Source organism: Megachile rotundata, chromosome 4 (assembly GCF_050947335.1).
Source record: "Megachile rotundata isolate GNS110a chromosome 4, iyMegRotu1, whole genome shotgun sequence".
Lineage (NCBI taxonomy): Eukaryota > Metazoa > Arthropoda > Insecta > Hymenoptera > Megachilidae > Megachile > Megachile rotundata.
The window spans coordinates 8,105,170-8,127,237 of record NC_134986.1 but is presented as its reverse complement, the minus strand read 5'-3'; the positions used below and the strand labels follow the sequence as shown (position 1 = coordinate 8,127,237).

Sequence of the window (22,068 nt, the reverse complement as noted above, 5' to 3'; positions counted from 1 at the left end):
TGTATATCAATTTTTTTCGCAAAATTTTTATTTCACTTGCTTTAATTTCTAAATTACATTTCTATAAATTATGTTACTATATATACCCATACAATTGTCCTTCTAAATATGCCTTTTGCATGTCTAAGGAATTTCTACGAATCCGTCGTCCGAATGGTTCTAAATCATTATAACATTTATCAAAAACTTTCATTACAGCAGCTCTTGCAACATCCTCTGACACATTTTTTACAGCAAGTACTGATCTCATAGCCTTATCCTGAACACATTTCTAAAAAGTAATACATTTTAACGTTTGTCTTTTAAAATCGTATAGTACATAAAAATGATGTTATTGCATGTAATTATCTTTTACCCGATGTGCTTGTTTAACATCAAAAGGTGAAATGGTTCCTCTGCAAACTGCACCAAGATAACTACAATGACATAAATTAGCTGCTCTTATTTCTGTACAAGCTAAATGATGTATATTGTTTAAATCCATGTTATACCGACAATAATCAAACATATGAATCAATTCATGACTCAAAGTACTTCGAACTCTGCCTTCAGTATTGGCAGTATTTTGACAAACTATAACCTGAAATAAATAAAAAATTGAATATAAAGTGTATATTAATTTTACGTACAATACTCACTTGGTTTAAAACTGGATCAAATCCTCCAGTTATTTTGTTGCTGCATACTTCACACGAAATGTGACGACTAATATCAATATCACTGTAATTATAATAAATAATTTTTATCATCTTTTAAAATATTACATATTAGTTTTTAGAATTACATACCATCCTGAACTTTTTAATGCTGCTACCATAAGTTTCACTATGGGACCTAAAATGAATAAAATTTTACATTTGTTCAATTAACAAACTTAGCCATTTATAAAATATATAATTTTATTTAAACATTGGATAAAATAAATTTTTAAACCTTACTATTTTTAAAACAGTTATAAACATTTGTTTCACATCTTACTCTTTCATAGTGCTCAAATCTCATAAATTTCTTCAGCCAACTGTCTGATAAATCGTTTCTTCTTCCTGGATAAAGATCGGAGTAATCTACATTATTATAGTCAGTAGGAATTGACTCGTCATTTTTTTCCGTCATAACTGTTATAAAAATTAATTTATATATAACCTATATTTTTTATTCTGAAAAGAGAAGATGCAGGTTATAAAGTGATTCTACTCAACAAGTCAGAAATACAGATCACGTGATATCGACCCTTAAACCATAAAACATTTGAAAGACAATGCAGATCATTTGGAATGGACAGTAGGAAGAGTTGAATGCAAATGAAGTAAAATGTTTATCTATTGTTAATAAGTTAACTCATATGTTTATATATTGTTTTTCAGCATATATTTATGTACACAGTCTGTCATTAAAAATACGATAAAAACAAATTAGAGATTAATTAAAAAAATATATTTTTTGTACAAATTACAACAGTGATGGCTATAGTATGATGATAATAGCAATTAGCGAAAATGTATTTAATTATATATATATATTACAATTAACTTTCCACTCGATGTTAGATACATTATCATATATTTATACAGACATTAAGTACAAGTATTCGATAATTGGACTGTTTGGAATGTGTAGTTGTTATTAACTGTAGAGACTCATCCACAAGTGAAAACAACAAGCATTCACAAACCCTTCAATTAGATTATAAATATCTTCGATGCAACACATAGAATTAATTACTTCTTCTGATTTACAATAAACTGCATACAAGTCCTGAAATCAGAGAGAAAATTATGAACTATATTAATACAAAATTTGATCTATTATTACTACCTATTATTATTTATTCTTGTAATAAATAATAGTAGCAATTACTGAGCATCAATTATTAGTTATTATAATAAAATGATTACAAACCCCTCGTGAAGCATGCAAGTCTATGGTCAGCATCATGAAAACTTTAAAGAAACTTGGATGTAATATAAGTAGATGAGTAACATTTCCATCCGGTGTATTGAATTGCTTATGCTGTTCTTGATATTTGTTTTGCAATACTTTCGATAACGTCTGATACCAAGAAACTGGTTGATTAACAAACGGTCTGAGTCTTGGATCCAAATTCGACAAAGGTTCGACGTGAGCTAATGAGCAAAGTTCAGAAAATTCTGAATAATTCATTGCAGATTTACTTTCCAACAGTTTATTCCATAAAAGATGCGTTCTACATTGAAGTGTCCCACGTTCTATCATATTCATTATGTGCATGTGGGCTGCCTTTGCTTGTGACATTATCGTTTCTTGCATCAGTTGTTCATGAGACGAGTAGTAACCCAAATAATTAATTGATTCTTGTCGTATTTGAATCAAGTGTGGCGATGAAGTATTTATTGATATGCTTGGAGGATTCACGTTTTGTGTCAGTGGAGAATTAGGTACCGGTGGAGGCGTTGGTGCACTTGTACTATTGTAACTATTGTTAAAATTAGGACTACATGATTTGGTATCACTTTTTTTATCATTTGACTCCGAACTACCTTCTTGAAAGCTTGAAAAGTTCTCTTTATAAATATCCGTCGTAGATTCAGAATAGGTATTCGCTACAGGCTTCTCTATAGTGTATACCGTGCGAAACTTTCCGAGTTTATTATTTTCCACTTCTCTTTTTGGATACAATTCCCTCTTACTAGTCAACATTAAGTAATACTTCAATGTAATTTCAGATTTGTCCGCTTGCGAAGGTTGTTCCAAATGTGACACGATAAGTGCAACATCAAAGTCATCGGTGTATTTTGTGTCTTGCGTATCACAGTGACTAATTAGTGGAGTGCTTTTTAAATTCACCAAAACGTATTCACTTTCTTGAACATCCTGGTGATCATTTTTCATTACGAATACGTGCATATTGTAAGTCTTTTCATGAGATAATAAATAAGAATAGAGGACGCGACCCGGTATGGTCAAATTACGGATGGTCACTATATCTGAAACGTTAAGAGTCTTTTAAATAGATAACTTGACTAAAGAACGGCAGCTTTGTACTAATATTTATATTTACCGCTATATATAAGATTTCTCGCGTAATTCGGTGCTTTGCTGTAATATTTATTAAAATCATCAAGGAAATGAATAAGATGATAACCTTGCTGCAATGACCAAGGTCCAGTGCCAGCAATATACGAATGAATGCAACGTAAATGAAAATCGTACGTGAATGAATGTAAATGCATATTGATCTTGATTTTGTCACAAACATCCACAAAACTCAACATAAACTGTAATAAATTTAAGTTTGATTAATATTAGAATAACAATTAACAATGCTACTAAATCACTTACTTGATTAATTAAAGCTGTGCTAGTTTTTGTTTGAAAACGACTACACTCAATAATGTGTAATTTAACAATGAAAAATGGTTGCGATAAATGAATTTCAAATAGTAATACTCCTCCGAGCATTGATTTCTTAAGATAATAGGATTGTTGTTGAACTTGCTTGTCGGAACTGAAATTAATTTATATTACAATATAATTATGGTACTTTATGTAGGTAATGTTTAATAAAATTTTACCTTTTATCTACTGATTCCACTTGGACAGGACTGAAGCCCAATATTTGAAGATATTGTTTGTATTCAGACAACATTAGGCTGCATAATTCTTGATGCCATTTTATAACATCCGACTGATCACTCTGATTTTTTCGTTCTTGTTGTGATAATTGGTGATATACATTGATATTTTGATTTAAAGATGATTGCAATGTTAACGAATGATCCCTTGTCGCGGCAGATTGTAAACGCCACGAAGGTAAAAATAATAATGGTGTATGACAAAAATGTATCAATCGAGAATACTGTTTGAATGTATTTAAAGCAGTAACCGAAACTGGAATATTTGGCGCAGCACTGCGATTTTGCCACATTGCATACAATTTATTTAGATCCTCTGAAAATTTGAATATTTCATAATCTTTTTCTAAAATCTCTAATGACATATTATAATATCAAGAGAAATTAACATACAAAATCAAATTTAATCTTTTACAATATTCACCTTTTCCTTTTTTCTCGCGACTTCGTAAATCTTGCAAATCGTGAACAGCCTTTATAGTTGGATCTGTATTGCCATGAAAATGATTATTAGGCTTTACATCGCGCATCATTTGACCGATTATTTCATTCCACGAAAATTGATTGTGTTTCATATTCTGTGTTTTGTTGTTAGCTTTCGTCCAATCTTTTCCATCATTGTGCGACGCGCTTGAAAATTTCGTAAGACTTTCAATATCCACTATTTGATAGTATTGGGAATTCGTTTGATCCCTCGAAGGATGTAGACGGTGATGAAATATTCCTAATTTGTGCATTATTACATTTGTCAAGAAATTCGATCTTGAAGAGAGCCATGTTCCCAATGCGGTAGTTTGTTTGATCAACTTTTCAGATTTCTCCTTTGACCAATTATACATATAAATAGTGATCTGCAATAAAGATATTTCATTAACAAAATTGCAAATTAACTTTAAGATTGAATAACAAGTCTTTTATCCATGGCTAATATTTAATGAGAAGAACATTATTATATTATCACTTACATTATTACTTTGGACCTCAGCAAGTAATATTCGTTGTCTTGATACAAAATTAGATTCCAATAACAGAGGATTGAATTTTTGGAGCACCTTTTGATCTATAAAATGATTAAAAACATTTTATTTTTAATTTTAAAATTTACTAGGTTAGGTAATGTTATCTACTACAAATAGAAAAGACAAACTATTTTTACATTAATAATTTGATAATCCATTGTGACTACGACTTTACCTTTTGGAATAAGTAATTCTGGTTGTACTTTTTTATCGAATGAAGCTTTCCACTGATAAAAATTTCTAGCAATTAAAATACATTTAGTACAAGTTCCTGGTACGTCTTTGCTAAAATCGCATGGCACGTTCAAAGGTAAATCTACATTTCCTTTATTTTCAGATGAAACATCGTTACTCGTTGATTCTTCGTTCAGAACAAATTTTTCGACGAAGGGTTGTCTGTCTCTCTGAATAAAAGTCCTGCAGGATGTATCAGGTACTTGATTCTGTATCAAGGTTTCCAACTCTTTGATGATCGTCGGTATAGCGTGTCTATGATTGATAATCACTTCGTGTCTTTTCACAGATGGTACTCCAAGCTCTAAAGCGAATTGAAACCATTTTGACAACGTAACGCAATAGACATCGTGTAATTTTCCTTCTTCGCCAGTCTCGAACCGGTCTATCCCGAAATCGTGTGCACTTTTTGGTAAACTTTCCGTCTTCGCCTGACTCTTTTTAGTTTCAGCCGATGTCTCCGGACTGTTTGCTTCAAACGATTCTGTCAAAGGAGTAGACAAGAACTTGTATTCCGTAATTAAATCCCAAATTGCATGTTTAACCGCGGAACGCAATTTTTGTCCCAACGTTTCTAAATTAACCCTGCCCTGTTTCCAAATTTTAAATTCAATCAAGGGCGGCGATTCACCCGAGTCTTTGTCAAAAACTGAAGTAGACACGATATTCTCGAAGTCCTGTCTCGTTGTAGTTTCTGGAAAAGACTCATTTACTTGTTCGTTTTCGACAGACTTTTCAGGATCTCCTGTAATCGACAATGCTATGCAGGCTATTCCTTTGCTGCCACTCGAATGGCTCTGATTATACAAAAATATGTCCGATTCAGAGATCTTTTTCGTCGACTCTTCAAGCTGCGAGTAATCCTGGAAGTGATATTCCGGTCTGTTATCAGTGTACTTTGGTATATACAAGAATTGCAGTATGTTTTGTCGTAAGTAAAACTCCAGAGCAACAACATGCGGTATGCAATATTTCTGTATGCTCAGCTGTATGACAGATTCAGGTGATTTTGGTGGTTGAATAAAATGAACGTCAGCGGGAGTCAACTTGCACATTGGATTTCGTGCCAACATGACGGACAAAACTTCAAGTACCGCGTCATCCAAACGATTCTGTAGGACTTGCACGAGATCCCGTTTCACTTCTGGTCCTGCGTCGGAGATTCCATGTACCATCAGAATAATGGAGTCTTCCGTTTTGTTCAAAACGTTCGACTCTTTCTCGCTGAAAGACCGAACTCTCGGTCTCGTATCGTTTGACGAGATATTCTCGTTCAGTTTGACTTGTGATAACGAGACGACGCTGTTACTTCGCGATACAACGAGCTGCTCGTCGCTCTCCGACAATTTGTTTTGTAAAGACTTCCCGTCGGTTATCTGTTCGTGCAGTCTCAGGTAAAATACGTTCTTGTTGTTCTCTTGGTAGACGAACATGTTGCTTCGATTGCTCACAGCGAATCTGTTAAGCACGCCGTGTAAGGCTTTTATGCCTCGGGAAAGTCCTGATCTTCCAGGACCAGTTTTCAATCGAGGATGCAAGCGGAAAGTAAATTTCCAAACAACGCGACAACGAAACATTCCGGGGGTGAAATTTTGTATCGAACCGCTTTGCATGGCGGTGCTAAACTCATTAGCTGTTTCCGATTTCCAATTATAGTCTTCACTCGAGTCTGTTTCCAACAGTTCCGAACATTTGCTCGTTTTGTGTAGATTTTGGAGAAGCAGATATTGATTTACTCTGCGACAAGTACATTTTATTTGGGAGACCAACATCTTCTGAGTGTGCCAGTAGCTGTTCACTTCTGGTGAGACGATTTCCAAGAATCTGTAGAATTGCAACAGAGATTTCCATTGAATGACCCATTTGCAAATTTAATCTGTAAACACTGTTATCTTGCTAATTTGACCATCAGACTGATTACATAAACACACTAGTCAGCACTTGCCAAGACATTTAATGTTTAAGTTTCCTTTGGTCAATTTGACCAGATAACAGCATTTATCAGTTAACCACACAAACAACTATTCACCTGCAATGGAAATAGATGTTGACATAATCATTTTCAACATTTAAAATTAACCAGAAGTTTGGTAAAGAACTTTCACGATTGTCAAGATCTATCAACCACTGGAACCCATATTTAGAATTACTGTCTTGTTTGCTTCCGTCGTTTGTTCCCGGTATTTCTTTTATCATGTCAGCCATTTCGGGGTAACTCTTTTGAGATTTAAAGTGACTTCTCATATTATTTTCTGTGCAATATTCCTGCAATTTTTCTTGGCCTGCATCTTCCATAGCATTGTCTTGAATATAAAAAATATATTAATTTAAAATCATGTTTATATCATGAAAAAACAAACCTTCAAAGGAAACATACCATTTTTCTTTTTTGATTCTTTTTTATCGCTCTTAGAATTTTCGGTCACTGAGTCGGTTTGTTCCAAATTCTTAACGAAATAAAATAGAGTTCCTTCTTGTCGAATACAATATTTGTCGATTTGAAGTTTCTTCACTTCGCTTATGAATTTTGGTTTACTGTCTTCCGAAGGGAAAACAAAATGCAGAGCTACTTTCTCGACTTTGCAACTAAATCTATCCGTCGATTCCGAAATATGATTTGCAACGAAATTCAAAATCTCCTCGTTTACGTATGGACGATCCAAGAGCGCGGTTGCAGTTTCATCTTGCAAAAGCCACTCGATCTCATCTTTCAAGTTACTGATAGCGTTGTGTTGATTCAAAGGAAGATGCGACATTCTTTCTTGGAACGATTCATTTCTAGCATTATTTTCCAAACTGCTTCCACTCTCTGTTCGCAAACTGCCAACCGGAGAGCCGCTGCAGAAAGATGTCGCTCTCAAACCCGAATAACGTTCCAGACTTATCTCTAACACCTCTCTTGGCAGGTTCAAACAAATGATATCCAACGTGATTTTTAAATCGGTCAAATTTAAACCGGCTATATCTCTGTCCTTGTAATCCTCCATCTTCTGTACAATCTCCATGAAACAGGTTGGCAGAGACTTTACAGGTATGCTAGAAAATTCAGACTTGGACTGAAATCGAACTGAACAATTTAATTGCAAGAAAAGAGGTTGTTCGTTTCTGTAAATATTCTTATCCTGGAAATCGCTGTCCAGGGACTCCGCAGAACTGTGGCTCGAAATATCTGTTACGTTATGTACGTCTCTGGTTGGCCACGACATATTTCCTGTCACAAATCATATCACATTTATTTATTACATCCTGTTAAAAGCAAAGTAAAAAAGGAAGATGTTAGGCTTCTTAAAAAATGTTAATGCTGTCTTTTACCTACCTGTACTATGAAGACTTTGCGATACGTAATCAGTGTTTATCGAATGAAACGCGATATCTTCCATTTCATCGACGCTTTCTGATCTTCTGAACCTAGCAAGATCCTGTTAATTGCAATATTTTAGTTATTAAATTTGTTATTATGTGTATTTTATTATGGAAACTATGGTATATTTTAGTGTGAAAACAAACCGGTTCATTGTCTGACCAATACGGCGAACAGTAGTAGAATTCAGGATGCGCAGGGACGGGTCTAAAGGCAACGGTGATTATTTTTTCAAATTTTTCTTTAATCAAGTCGTGCAAGGGTTTGACATCGTCGCACGCAGAAGACTCCAGCTGATCTAACGAATCATTATCGGATAATCTGCTCAAATGTCTGCACACCGACCGTAGATAATTTGTTATGTTAATTTCGATCAAAGTTTCTTCGCATTGTTCCACTGCAGCTTCCATGTCCTCGTAACTGAGGGACTGTTGCAGTACCAACGATTTGTAAACGGCAACAACGTAACAATGACAATGCGCCAAACTTAGTAATTTACAGTGCTCCATGAGACTTCGTTGATCTATCGTAACAAATGAGATCAATTAACATGACAGTGAGATCCATTATACTGGAATTATAATTGTTATTAGCGAGATAATTATTGTATCAGGAAGAAAGTAAAATCATAATTTACACTGACCACTACAAGTATTTTCCGAGTCCTCGCTTTTTAACTTTGGAATTAGTGGCTTTGGAGTATAATCTGATTTTAATTCAATGAAATCTTTACATTCTTGATGATTTCCTCTGAAGGTGTGATCCTGGTAAATGTCTTTGTTATGCGATATCTTTAATTTATCTATTAACGTGTCGATTAATAATGCTAAGGAGCAATCGTACACGTATACAGGAATGACCAAATTTCCTTCGAAGTCTTCTATATTTCTTTTTTCGTCCATTTTCGATGTTATGTCATCCGCAAATTCGGTCTCTGGTTTGGTGTCGTTCTATTTTTGGAAATAGTGTTATGTTAGTATGAGAGGTCTATTATAGTGTCTACAGGGTTATGCAAATTTGGAAAATTTCGGAATTGGAATGAATTTGCAAGTTTATGGAATTTCAGATTTCTAAATTTGGGAATTTCGACTTTTCTAAATTTCTAAATTCTCAAACTTTTGTATTTTCAAACTCAAATTTAAAGGAATTAAAGAAGTTCTAATTCTTCAAGTACTGAATGTCCAAATTTCCAAATTCCTTAATTTCTAAAAGTTTCAAGTTCTCAAATTTCTAATTTCCAATTCCAAAATCTAAATTCTTAAAACTAGAAACAATCCACGCACCACTAGTTCATAGCATACAGTCAAACGACTCGACTCAAAATTATTACTTACTAAACAATCTTCTGTATACGAGGGTGACATAAATAAGTGAACATCCTTTTCCGACGCGGGTAAAATAGTAATAATTACATGGGTCGTACTAATTCCTTTCACGAAACACTTCCAACGTGGATAGGAATTTAATTCGATATTAGATGAATCTTCTGAAAGTTCTTTTAAATTCAGTATACATATTACCTCTCATTCTAGCTTTAAACCCTCTAGCCACTGAATTAGAATTATACACAAAAATTTCAATTCTCTAACTATTAATTTACATTGCTGTTATATTTGAAAATTTTATGATTTAATTCAATAGCCAGAGGTTGTACATCTCGCATTATTTTTCAAGGAATGGTACCTTTTTGAGAGAAAAATGGTAAAGGTGGACCACCAACACGACGTCTGTTTAGAAGCATTTTTGTGAACCTTTGCGAATCAGCTGACGTTAATAGAAGTTCTTTGTTATGCAACTGTTTCATATGCTCTAGCAAATTGTCCATTAAGATCTTGTTCGCACTTTCTCGTCCTCTGTCCGCCTCGGTTAGACCTGCAAATACACAATAAAATTTTAATAAATGTTATTATACAGGGTGACTCTTTTTAATTTATAAATGCACTTATCTCCTCAAATATTTGTTAGTCTGTTAATTTGAAAAATTGTTGAAATCAAACTTGTTCTGAAATAATTTAACTTGTTTGTAGACAGACATGTAAAGATCATATGAAGGTTAATCATTTTGTAATAACAAATATTCGAGTAGATAATTGCATTTATAGATTAAAATACATGTTTTGTATTATATCACGTTTTCAGAGTGAAAATAAAAATACATTTTTACCATTGCCAAACATGGAAAATAACAGTTCTGCTTGCTGGCATTTTGGTAGTATGTTCAGTATGTCGAAAGAGAAATGCATCATATGTATTTTTTCATCGTTCATCGATAGCCCGTCGTATGACTCTTCGGCACTGGCACCGCCATTATTCTTGCTGTTTCTATTACTTTTTTTATTTAACAATTTACTGTCTTGATAGCTTTGCCCATAAACGATGTCGGCGCTTGGTATTACTTGGCTCAATAAACTCAAGTACTCCAACGTTAATAAAGCATTGATGCATTCTTCATCTACTCGGGCAATCTAAGAACAAAAATTATAACAATTTTTAATAATAATTAAAACTTTCATTATACGCTTTTTATGGATAGAAATTTGGAAAATTTAGTTTCTGATAATCTTAAGATTTAAGGTGCAAAAATTTGTAGATTTATTCTACTGAAAATTTTGGGCTTAGATGTTTTTGAATTTGGGGAGTTAGAAATTTGAAAATGGAGAAGTTAGAACTTTTGAAATTTAAAAAGTTGAAATTTTGAAAATTTGAAAATTCGAAAATTTGAAAACTTGAAACGTTGAAAATTAGATAATTTAAAAACTTGAAAGATTAGAAATTTAAAAAACTAAAAATTTAAGATATTGAAAATTTAAAATACTGAAGTTTTTATACGAGGAAGATTACTTTCTGCAACTTGTAATAAAATATAGTTAATATTAAATAGTGTAAATAATTATTAAACGAGTCCTCAAGGTCAAAGGTGTATGTTGCTTCAAAAATCAATTATTATTAGTAACGTTTTTATTTGCTAAAATTTCTTCTTTCCGCTGTTTCGATATAAATGTCGCTACATTGTGTAAATAATAATTTCTCTTTCTCGCGATGGAAAATTTCCAGTTGTCTTAAATCCCAACTTTAGTGTCCCATTTTCACAAAATCCGTCATACTGTCATAGAAAAGATTGTCCCTTTAAAATATTGCACTCTCCACGCTCGTCCACGTATCTTAACCACATACATATGTCTTCATATGAACAGGAACTTTAAAGGAAGGATAAAAGAAAATAAACATGAAACAATTAAAAAAAAATCAGTAAAAAATTCTCAAATTTTACTATAATTTAATAAATTTGCACAAAATGAATCGCATTATAACACATAAATAAAGCTTTACATAATATAAGGTAGCCATTTATTTTAATGATAAATTTGATACAAAAATAAAAATTTATTCGAAAAAAAAGAAATGTTAATTTAAACCTGTAACCACAATAATTCATCAAAAAATAATTTCAGTTATTAACAATTAGTGTTAGATGAAATAAAATAAGACATTGAAAATAAAATAAAAATAACAAAATTTAAAAGTTGATAAAAATAATCAATAATATTAATATAATAAATAATAAATAGTGAGGTAATAAATAATAATTAAGTGTGTTGTAGTTGCTTAGTAGCTGTGTATTTCATTTCAACTCAGATCCACATATGTCCTAATATATGTGTGTATGTATATGTATATGTCTACGTATATGTAATTGTCAAAAGCGCAAACAATTTTCAAAATAATAAATAATCAGTAGATCAAAAAAATAACTAAAAAGTAAAATAATAAATTCATCAATTAATTAAAAAATGGCAACAAGTGGTCATTGAAAGAAACATTAGAAAACATCGTGTAGAAAGTTATAATGTCCGACGAATATCCGTAAAATAAAGTAGAATCAGTCGACAATTATACGCAGTTAAACGTTTCCATTGATAAGAGATCTACTTGAAAAGATATTTATCTCTGTTGCAACACGTATGTACGTCCGCCAAGGTATTAACCAACCGCCAATAGGGGCCGTCCACGAAAGCTTCCCTTATCAACGCAACTGATATAACCCATGGCAGGAAGATGTTACTCCTGATAGGAATCGAAGAGGCCCCGAAGAATATCAGGGACCAGGAGTAAGTTGGAGGAGTTGAATCTCACTTTCATACAAAGCGTAGAGACCACTTCTCCACTTGAACCATAATCCCTTAGGTACGGAACATTCTAACGAAGACGAACTCGCTGAGAAGAGGATGATAATCAGCAAGACCTTGAGCTGGAAGAGTTAGATCTGGCAAGTTATCAGAGCGTTATTGCTCACTGCCTAGATCCTCACTTCCAACTGCAAGTCATGCAGATTACAGGGCACGCAGTCAAGGTAGAGGTAACCTTGCTCGTTGATTCTCCATTGCAATTTTGTTCGAAAGGGAACGATCCTTTTGCGGGGGACAATGGCACGTGAAGAAAGCCGCGCCCAATTAACTCAGGTATCTACAAATAAAAGTAATCTGTGACTGTGATCGATTAGAGTAAATTTTATCGCTAATACATACGTCCCTTCTGATCGTTCCCTATTTTCACTTCTTTAGATTCTCGAGGTACTTTAGATATTCGAGGTAAATATCGGTTGCAAATTCGTGAAATATTTACAACACAGTTCTCACAAAAAACCCGAGATACACTAGCTAATCACCGGCACTAGGGACCCGTGTCACTGTGATGGGTTTCACCCGCGTACGAATACTGTTAAGTTGGAACTGGACGATACGGAAGAAGGTTCCTCGGTAAAAAAAAGTAATCGGAACACTAATAAACAGTTGGGCGCGTGTTGGACCTTATATACGCCAGAGCTGACTGATAGAAAAATCTGTTTCTGAGTACCCTCATCGATATCGAAGCCCCACCTCGGCAATGATAACGACACCTAGTGATAGACAACTTTATACACTTATTTTCTTTTTCAGTTTTTTTCACGCTGAAAATGTCACGTTGCTACTTTTTCTTCGCTTTGGATAAATCTTACATGAATACCTGTAGGGTACCATTTTGAATATAACCCCTAGATGTTGCTGTTTGCCATTCATAATGACAACGCGATAATTTTGCTTTTGGAGGATATTTTCGAAAATACATCACTTTATTGATAATCAGTTTGCGTTATTAATTTGTAAATATATTATTAAGCTGTTTTAAGGATGTACAATTATTATTAATTAACTTCCTTTATCAAGGTGTAAATATACTATTAACTTGCCTGATCAATGTACAATTAATAATTAATATTTTGCCCGATCAATGTACAATGAATAATTAATATCTTGCCTAATTTATATACAATTATTATTATTATTTTTCATAATTAATTGTTAACTAAATTATTAACTACATTTGTTATTAACAAAATTGCCCCATATAGTTTATTGTAAAAATGCAGCTACACCCAATAAAAATAGAGAAATAATGTAACTCTCAGGAAAACAAATTTGAAATCTTTTGAGTGGTTTTTATCTTTTATTTAAAAGTAATTAAAGATGTACTATGTACGAAGAGTTTCGAACTCTTGCAGAGAATGGATTGTTAGCAGCTCGCTAAGGAAATGATATCGTCACCCTGTTTCTTAAGTTGTTACGCATTATGCATATTTGTTTGTAACGGTGTATTGTAAAATAAGATAGCGTTGTATATCAGATGATATAATGATGTCATCTACCACTTGTTGATCTCAGTAGAATTCTTAAATTCGGAAATTTTCAAACGATGAATATTTCAAAATTTGGGAACTGATTTAAAAAATCGATAAATTATATAATTTAAAAATCTCCAATACAAATTTGGTAATTTTCATATTTGATCTCCAGAATTGAACACAGGTGAACCTAATATAAATATTTCTTAAAAATACTATAAAATTTGAACGATACTCTCCAAAAAAAAATTTGAGTTACACTGTCAAAGCATCTTGAGTTATTTAATTCTATAATTGTAAAGTGCTGCCCAATTAAATAAATGACATAAGGCAGATTTGTATCACAATTTAATGCAGAGAATTATATATCAGTAAATGCACCTTGAAGTTTGGCCTTTTGTAGATCAGTAATCAAGTTCCAGGTAACGAAAACTTAGATAACTTTTATCTTGTATTTGAAGTGTATTTTCTGAGCCACGGGAGGAACGTAGCTTTATTACGAATAAGCTATGAAAGTGGATTATAACGTATTACGGCTTTCTATGCCGTAAGACAGCTATATATTTTAAAGAATCGTTTATCGTGGTCGACCCATTTTACCAAAACGAGCCAATGCCGTATCACAAAAAATAGCCTCGACATTGGCGTAGCTAGGTACAAAGCAAAATAGGCCTGATCTCTCAAGACTTATAAATTGGTCACTTTTAAGTATAGAAATAATTGATGATATAGGAAAATAACACATGGTGATTTGATGTTTAATTACATAACACGAGACGATGTAATAATGTTATAATATAGGTGGTCATATAATGCGTAGCTATAATAACGCGTGGTGATCAAGAAGTGATGACAATTTAAGGCGTGGTTATATAGAGCAGTGTGACCTAACGATTAACCATTTAACGCGTGATCATTTAACGAATGGTCATATAATGCGTGATCATATAACACATGAATATGAAATGCACTGTGATCGAATACGTGAGAACTTAAAATATGGCTATACAACACATGGAGATTAAACACACTGCAATTTGATGCATGACTATGTAACGTGGCTATATAACGTGTGGAAATTTAACACGTAGCAATACAACGCGTAGAAATTTAACGCATGGCAATCTAATACATGGCCATATAACGCGTGGAAATCTAACGTGAAGCAATACAACGCGTAGCGACATAACACGTAGGAATTTAACGCGTAGCAATCTAATACGTGATGATTTAACACGTGGAACTATAATGCATGGCAATATAACGCGTGGCGATTTAACACGTGGAAATCTAACGAATTGTAATATAACGCGTGGCGATCTAACACCTGGAAATCTAATACGTAATGATTTAACACGTGGCAATATAACGCGTGGCGATCTAACACGTGAAAATCTAACGCATTGCAATATAACGCGTGGCAATCTGACACGTGGAAATCTAACGCATGGCAATATAACGCGTGGCGATCTAACACCTGGAAATCTAACGCGTGGCGATCTAACACGTGGCAATATAACGCATGGCAATATAACGCGTGGCGATCTAACACCTGGAAATCTAACGCATGGAGATCTAACACGTGGCAATATAACGCATGGCAATATAACGCGTGGCGATCTGACACGCGGAAATCTAACGCATGGCAATATAACGCGTGGCGATCTAACACGTGGCAATATAACACGTGGTGATCTAATATATAGCAACACAACGCGTAGAAATTAAACACCTCTGTGTACTAACATATTTTGCAAATAAAATAATAAATTTAATTTTCTTTTTTTTTTATAAAGAGTTAATAACGTGTTAAATGTGCCTAACCGATAGCATTGCGAAACAGATAGATTATCTAGCATTCCAAACATATCACTAAGTAAATAATGCTACGAAGGCTTTGTATTCACAAATAAAATAAGGAACCGCTTTCCTTCGTAACTTAGTTCCCGATTTTTGTACATGAAGGGTAAAGATCTTTCAACAGATTGATTATAGTTTTCGTTTCATACGTGTTTGATTAAAAAGAACGAAATCCATTGGCGTAACTAGGTGGAAACTAGGGATTTCTAGTCACCTAGGGATGTGGAGATTTCTGGATACATTTCTAAGCTATTTTCGCAAACTCTCAAATTTCTATATTTCTGGATTTTCAAATTTCTAAATTTTCTGCTACTAAAACTTTCACGATTCAAAAATTATTTAGATATATTTAATGTAGTGCGTTGACACTATTAATAAAACTTGCTGATTCCTTTTTAAGAAAATTAATACTAAAATCGCTAAAATGTCTCGTCCACTAAGAAAGAAGTGAGACAGTTGTACTCTGTATTACTTCAAAATATTTCTAAGCAAAGAAACGAATATCCGTTTACAAACGAATTTGTTGTCAACATCGATAAACTGATAACTGATTCCGATTAAGTTTCGAGCAAATACAATAGTTTCTTAAATACCGACATTTTAGAATGAATTACAGTTCGAGATTATTTTGTTGAAATTCGAATTAACGAACGTGAAGTTTATTTAATACCAATTCCAAAATAAAAACAGATGGTAGTAGCAGAATGAAACTGAAAAGTTATTAACGTTTAATCAATCGTGAAATTTTATTCTTTCCATAAAGTATACGTGTCAAGAGCGAAACACGTAAAAACATATCGAACATCGATATCTTATCATTCTAAGAATAATTCAAGAAATAAATATCAGTATATTGATTTCAAAGTTTGATATTAAAAAGCACACGATATTGTGTTAAAGCGATACGTCAGATATAATATTTTACATTTAATATTTAATGCAATAATACGTTTAAAAAAGCTACTATTTTATTGAAAAAGATACAAAATGAGTTAATAAAAAATAATATATAAAATAACTCGTTAATTATTAAGAAAAATTTTAAATGAAATTTTAAATAATAAAAGCATTTTAAAAAATCATTAAATGAATATTTTTTGTCTTATCTTTTTTGAAATATCTGTATGATCTAGATAGAGTGCCTTTGCTCTGGATTTGTATCTCCACAGAAAATGAAATATACTTATTGAAAGATATAGAAAGAATTATTTACACAAGTTTATACTCACCGCATCTGGAAGCTCGTGATATTGCAGCCGATGCATATAAGCTGCCGTAGACTGCGCTGGTAGTTGTGAAAAACCGCATTGAGGTTCGATCCAAATTTCAGAAACAATCTGGAAATCGCCAAAGCCTTCAAAATCGTCCATACTAACTTCGCCATCAGCAGTACCTAAAACATATTAAATCGTATTACTAATTTTATTCGTAGGTCTTTAAAAATTTCGTGTTGAAAAAGCAGGAACCTCCCATCAATTCGGAAATAGATTAAATTTTCAAATTTGCAAAAACCCAAGTTTTTACATTTCCGAATTCTCAAACTTCTAAAAATCAGTAAACGGAGCCCTTTTCCCTACCGCCATTTTCTTTTGGATTACCTACATGTTTAACAGTATACTCAGATAGTTAACAAAAAAAATATACGAATTTCAAAACCCCTTAAAGACTTCTCTCAACACTGGTTCTATTTATATATAATCGACTATAAAGATGAACAACAATATTTTTACCCTCATCCGTATCTTCCTCTGATGCACTGTCGCGTTCTAATACCGTATTGGATGTAACATGCGGAGGAAATAGGATATACTGAATGATACACGGATACAATGCATCGTCTTTACCAACTCCTTGCATTTGTACTTCAAGGACCATGTTCATAATGCCCGCCGCTGAATAAGTAAAATTAAAACCCTCAACTAAACGCATCCTAATACAAACATACGATATGTTATCTTATATTCTAAAGCGTGAAGAAAAAATAATGTATATTTAAAAATCACGAAAGCAAGAGAAAGTAAACATTTACATGAATACAGAAATATTTACTTTGTAATTGTAGATAGAATCCGTGCAATGGCAGTTACGTTCAATCTTGGTAATGTGATCCCGGGGATTGTTTGCACAAATGGTCGTTTCATATGCCAAAGCCATCTATTATGATATAGATATCTAGACAAACTAGTTGTCAAAATTCCTCCCAATATCTGCGTATTCTTCATTGAATTTGTTTGCGTTCCATCAGGAAATACAATGGAGTTTAAGTCAGTCGGCATTCGTTCGTATCTAATCAAAATTCTTTCTAAAGATTTGTGTATAATCGTACAGGAAGGTGTTTCCTTTTGTTCTGTAGGTCTATTTGGTAAAGTAAGCTTTGATAATCTGTCTAGAAGATCGACGACGACGTTATGTCGAACGACTCCTTCTGTTCCGGCTGCGAACGCAATGTTAAGGGTAACGCAAAGAGCTTTGCAGTTAATACGAATTAATGAAAATGAAACAGGTGGCTTATCTGCTTCTCTATAAATGAATTGCACATATGTGTGATTTTCGACGAGAACGAAAGTCGCCCAGTTTTTTAACATGGCATAAAGGACAGCGGCTGCCTGACGACTTTGAACGCATTGAAAACGTCCGCTTTGATTTGCTTGATGTAGATGCTTTGGTAGTGGCCTATCATGTGATAAAATTAATGTTACTCTTTGCGTATGCATCCAACGTGCCCATTGTAAAGGATTTAAAGACACTACAGGCTGCCAGATTTGTCCAAATTGTGGACAGGCTGCATCGCTGAAATGCAAGTAACATAATACTACACTTATTCACTCTAAATAAATATTTTATAGACATACCTAAGTTGGACTGTATTAGGCGAAGGATAAGCTGACAAATAGAAGACCGGCATGCCGCTTCTGATGGTATCCGGTACACTGTACCAAGTCCAACCAAATTCTGGAAACCAGCTGAAGTGTGCAAGCATAGTGTCACTTTCTGTTAAAGACGTCAAAGCTGCCCAGAAACAAGTCACTACACCTTGACGATATTGTGATTTCAACGGTTTTTTGGATAAACATGTTATATCATGCAAAAATTCGTAGGGAGCTACAACCAAGTAATATTTTATTACATACACGTTCTTCGTTATTGTTTTAAGTTTCATTTTTACTTACCTTCTATAGTAATTTTATATTGTATAGTATTGGATGCAGATAATGATTTTGTAGACCAAGGACACAGTATCACATATTCGAGTAAAACACTCGATTTCCATAATAGTACAAAACAAATTTCAAGCACTTCATCTCTTACATTAGCACGTTTTATTAAGTATCCTTCTCGGAGACGACAACATAACAAGCTGCTCAGTGTGCAAGTAACTTTATCTTCTATTTGTTTCTTTTGTAATAGTTGATCGGACTTTTGTTCATAAAATAGAGAGTTTTTGGAGTGCCAGGTTGAGTAATCTGGTAAACTACTATAAACTACTTCACGATATAATTGCCAACATAAAAAATTTCTTTGATAAATATTCATTTCCATTTCATTTGAATGTATCTGTAAATACAAGCTATTGTACAAGCTGCATTTAAATATTATAATTTTAAAATATACACAGCTGTAACCATTGTTTATTATTTCAGAAGTTACTTACTGAATGTGGAATAAAAGGCATGTAAGTACCCAATGTAGCTCTAGCAATGAAATGTAATAAATCTTGATATGGTACTAAGCCATCTGCACAATGTGGATGATACGTACTACCAACATGTAGAAAGCTACATGCAATTGTTGTTGCACGTAACTGTTGCATAACAGAATCTAAGACATGAACATCTGTAGTTCCTACTATACCATCTGACACAATAATCATATCTAAAATGTTAATTACATGATAATATATTTTATGTTTGCAGCTATGATATACAATATGTCTGATCAATTCTCCCCTTGCACTATGCTTTCCTCTCTTGTTAAACTGACACTTCAACCAGACCATATTGTTAATATACATTTGTAGAACTTACGTGCACAACTGTGTTCTGGTAGAAGTGTAAGTGCTAACATTCCATATCTCAGCATGTTAACAAAATTTGACTCTGGAGAAATTACTGAAACATTAGCAACACATATACTACTTTTATTCATACAAGTATTGCTTTCTTCAAAAAGACCTCCCACCAATCGTTCACTTTCAGCTCTTAAATTTTCTAGTTGCTGACTAGCTATAGCAGTGATACATGCTATTTTTTCTTCTAATATATTAAGTTGTTTCTTTATAAAACTTGTTAGTTGATTAACATTATCCATAGTTACTAGCCAACCCTGTACTAGAACCTGCTGTGCAGGACTTGTAAAAAATGGTGTATGAGCAATTATAGTTACATAAATTTCTGGTAGCATTATTCTTTTACTTCCTGGTATAATGAACTGTAAGAATAACAGGTAAAAATAACATATTATCATAGTAAAAAAATTATTTAAACAAACATAAAAATGTTAGCTATTTACAGTAAAAATAAACCAATGCTTACAGGCTTAATAATATTTTCCAAAAATCGTTTTGTTGCCATATACACTTCATCTATTACAATTTCACCATGTTGTATATCCTATAATACAACCAAGTATAGAAATGTAATAGTTTCCTTAAAATATATTTAATTGTAATATCTATGATACAGATTATATTTTTATGTATACTTACTATAGTTGCGAGTGATGGACTTAAATCTAAATTAAACACCATCCTATATTTATGAGCTAAGAATATTATCGAAGTTGTCGACGTTACTCTATAAAGATATTGATGGCTAGTTTCGGAAGACCATGGTTCAACTTTTGTCTTTGGTAAAACAGATACAACTTCCAATTCTGGTGCTTCTTTGTTTTTAAAACTTGGACACTGTATATTTATCAAGGTATCTAAATGTTCCAACATCCATTGGGCTCTTACATTTCGAGATATAGGAAATCCTTTTTTCATTAGCAAGAAAACAGTTTCTGCTTCAAGGATAGGTTTCTCCTGTAGAATAATATTTTCTAGTATATGTAAATTATATAAATTTCAAAGGTCACAAGAAAAAATATGTTAATGATAAAGCTATAATGATACAACTTTTATCATAAAATACAATTACGTATATAAATAATTTACCTCGTTTTTTGTAGATGCCATTATGTTTATTATTATTTATTTTGGTATCAACAATTACGTATGAATTACGTATTAATAAAAAGTTAAAGTTCTAAGTACATTACTACAATATGTACATAATCACGACTTTTAGGAAAATCATGCATATTGATTCACTATGGGCACATTTTTGCGTACAATTTTTCAAAAACCACGTTGTCGTTCACCAGATTTAATGTTCACTTAACTTTACAATAAATATAGTATAACCTTAAAAGTTTAACAAGAATAATATAACCTCGGTGAAATTGTTCAGAAGTGGTATCATTACTATCATTTTTTTTTATTTAATACTACTATTCTTAAATTAATAATTATTTTTTAAAACAAGTGTTCATAAAATTGAAATTTCAGCAAATATTTTATTGGGCTATGCAATTTGAAAGTAGCAAAATTAAAACAGTTACATGTAGATAACATTACATATTACATTGTTGACAAATTTACTTTCAATGTTTATAAACAACAATAAAGTACACCGTATATGTAACATGCAATAATTTGATACAATAAATGTTTGACAATATATTACATTTATCAATAAAAATTCTTTACAAATAAATAAATCATACTAAATTAGAAGTTAATAAAAGTATTTTACCAATTGCATGTTTTAATATTTCCAACGACTGGACATTCAATATTATTTATTATTATTAATTATCATGCGGTGGTGAAAGATCAACACCTATATTTTTTGGAAAAAAATATGTATATATATGAAAAATTGTATCTATCTCGAATTCTTCGAGTTTCATTTTTGATAATAGCGATTAAAAATTGGTTATTTGTTGATCGTGTGCTGTTCAAAACAACAGACAGACCGATTACTATTCGTTCAATGAAAGAATGCTCTTATTTCGCGCAACATGCCTAACTTCAGTAACCTCCCTTCTTTTTAATTTTGTCCCACTGATATATACTTTTGACTTCATCGACTATATACACAGTGAACAAAAATATTTCAATAGAAAAAAGTGCAATGAATGACAGATTTGATCAAGTGGTTAAGAAATCATATTCAGTTATCATCAAATTTCAAAACTCCTAACATCAAATTTTGAGATTGCCATATTCTCAAATTCCTCAGTCCTCAAATTTTCCAATAAAGAACATACAAATTAGAGATC

The 22,068-nt window shown here is 32.6% G+C and overlaps 2 protein-coding genes across 6 annotated transcripts; both read right to left on the bottom strand.

The window, feature by feature from the left end:
• On the bottom strand, positions 1 to 1,409 carry LOC105661833 (mitochondrial inner membrane protease ATP23 homolog). Of its 3 annotated transcripts, none has more exons than XM_076531298.1 (6): positions 939 to 1,409; positions 789 to 834; positions 639 to 720; positions 496 to 580; positions 356 to 416; positions 1 to 271 (listed from the first exon to the last, which is right to left on the bottom strand). In XM_076531298.1, exons 1-6 carry the CDS (start codon positions 1,111 to 1,113, stop codon positions 247 to 249), a joined length of 474 nt encoding a protein of 157 aa, XP_076387413.1. In that variant the 5' UTR covers positions 1,114 to 1,409; the 3' UTR covers positions 1 to 246. The 3 variants fall into 3 exon arrangements, with proteins under 3 accessions (XP_076387413.1, XP_076387412.1, XP_012135313.2); XM_076531297.1 differs by having other exon boundaries at positions 356 to 580; positions 939 to 1,043; positions 1,144 to 1,270; XM_012279923.2 differs by having other exon boundaries at positions 356 to 580; positions 939 to 1,278.
• A 134-nt stretch (positions 1,410 to 1,543) lies between these two features.
• LOC100876718 (KICSTOR complex protein SZT2) lies at positions 1,544 to 21,899 on the bottom strand. 3 transcript variants are annotated; one of them, XM_076531291.1, is made up of 27 exons: positions 21,540 to 21,899; positions 20,900 to 21,148; positions 20,450 to 20,767; positions 20,277 to 20,354; positions 19,770 to 20,172; positions 19,397 to 19,617; positions 18,915 to 19,299; positions 18,597 to 18,846; positions 17,794 to 18,534; positions 17,475 to 17,674; positions 16,974 to 17,137; positions 10,390 to 10,690; positions 9,909 to 10,097; positions 9,560 to 9,720; positions 8,869 to 9,175; positions 8,372 to 8,748; positions 8,181 to 8,283; positions 7,242 to 8,075; positions 6,894 to 7,167; positions 4,806 to 6,688; positions 4,577 to 4,671; positions 4,036 to 4,462; positions 3,552 to 3,927; positions 3,319 to 3,484; positions 3,038 to 3,254; positions 1,900 to 2,963; positions 1,544 to 1,755 (listed from the first exon to the last, which is right to left on the bottom strand). In XM_076531291.1, the coding sequence occupies exons 2-27, from the start codon at positions 20,918 to 20,920 to the stop codon at positions 1,624 to 1,626; spliced, it is 9,687 nt and encodes a 3,228-aa protein (XP_076387406.1). In that variant the 5' UTR covers positions 20,921 to 21,148; positions 21,540 to 21,899; the 3' UTR covers positions 1,544 to 1,623. The 3 variants fall into 3 exon arrangements, with proteins under 3 accessions (XP_076387406.1, XP_076387408.1, XP_076387407.1); XM_076531293.1 differs by having other exon boundaries at positions 9,560 to 9,711; XM_076531292.1 differs by lacking the exon at positions 21,540 to 21,899 and having other exon boundaries at positions 20,900 to 21,325.
• Positions 21,900 to 22,068: the final 169 nt, after the last annotated feature.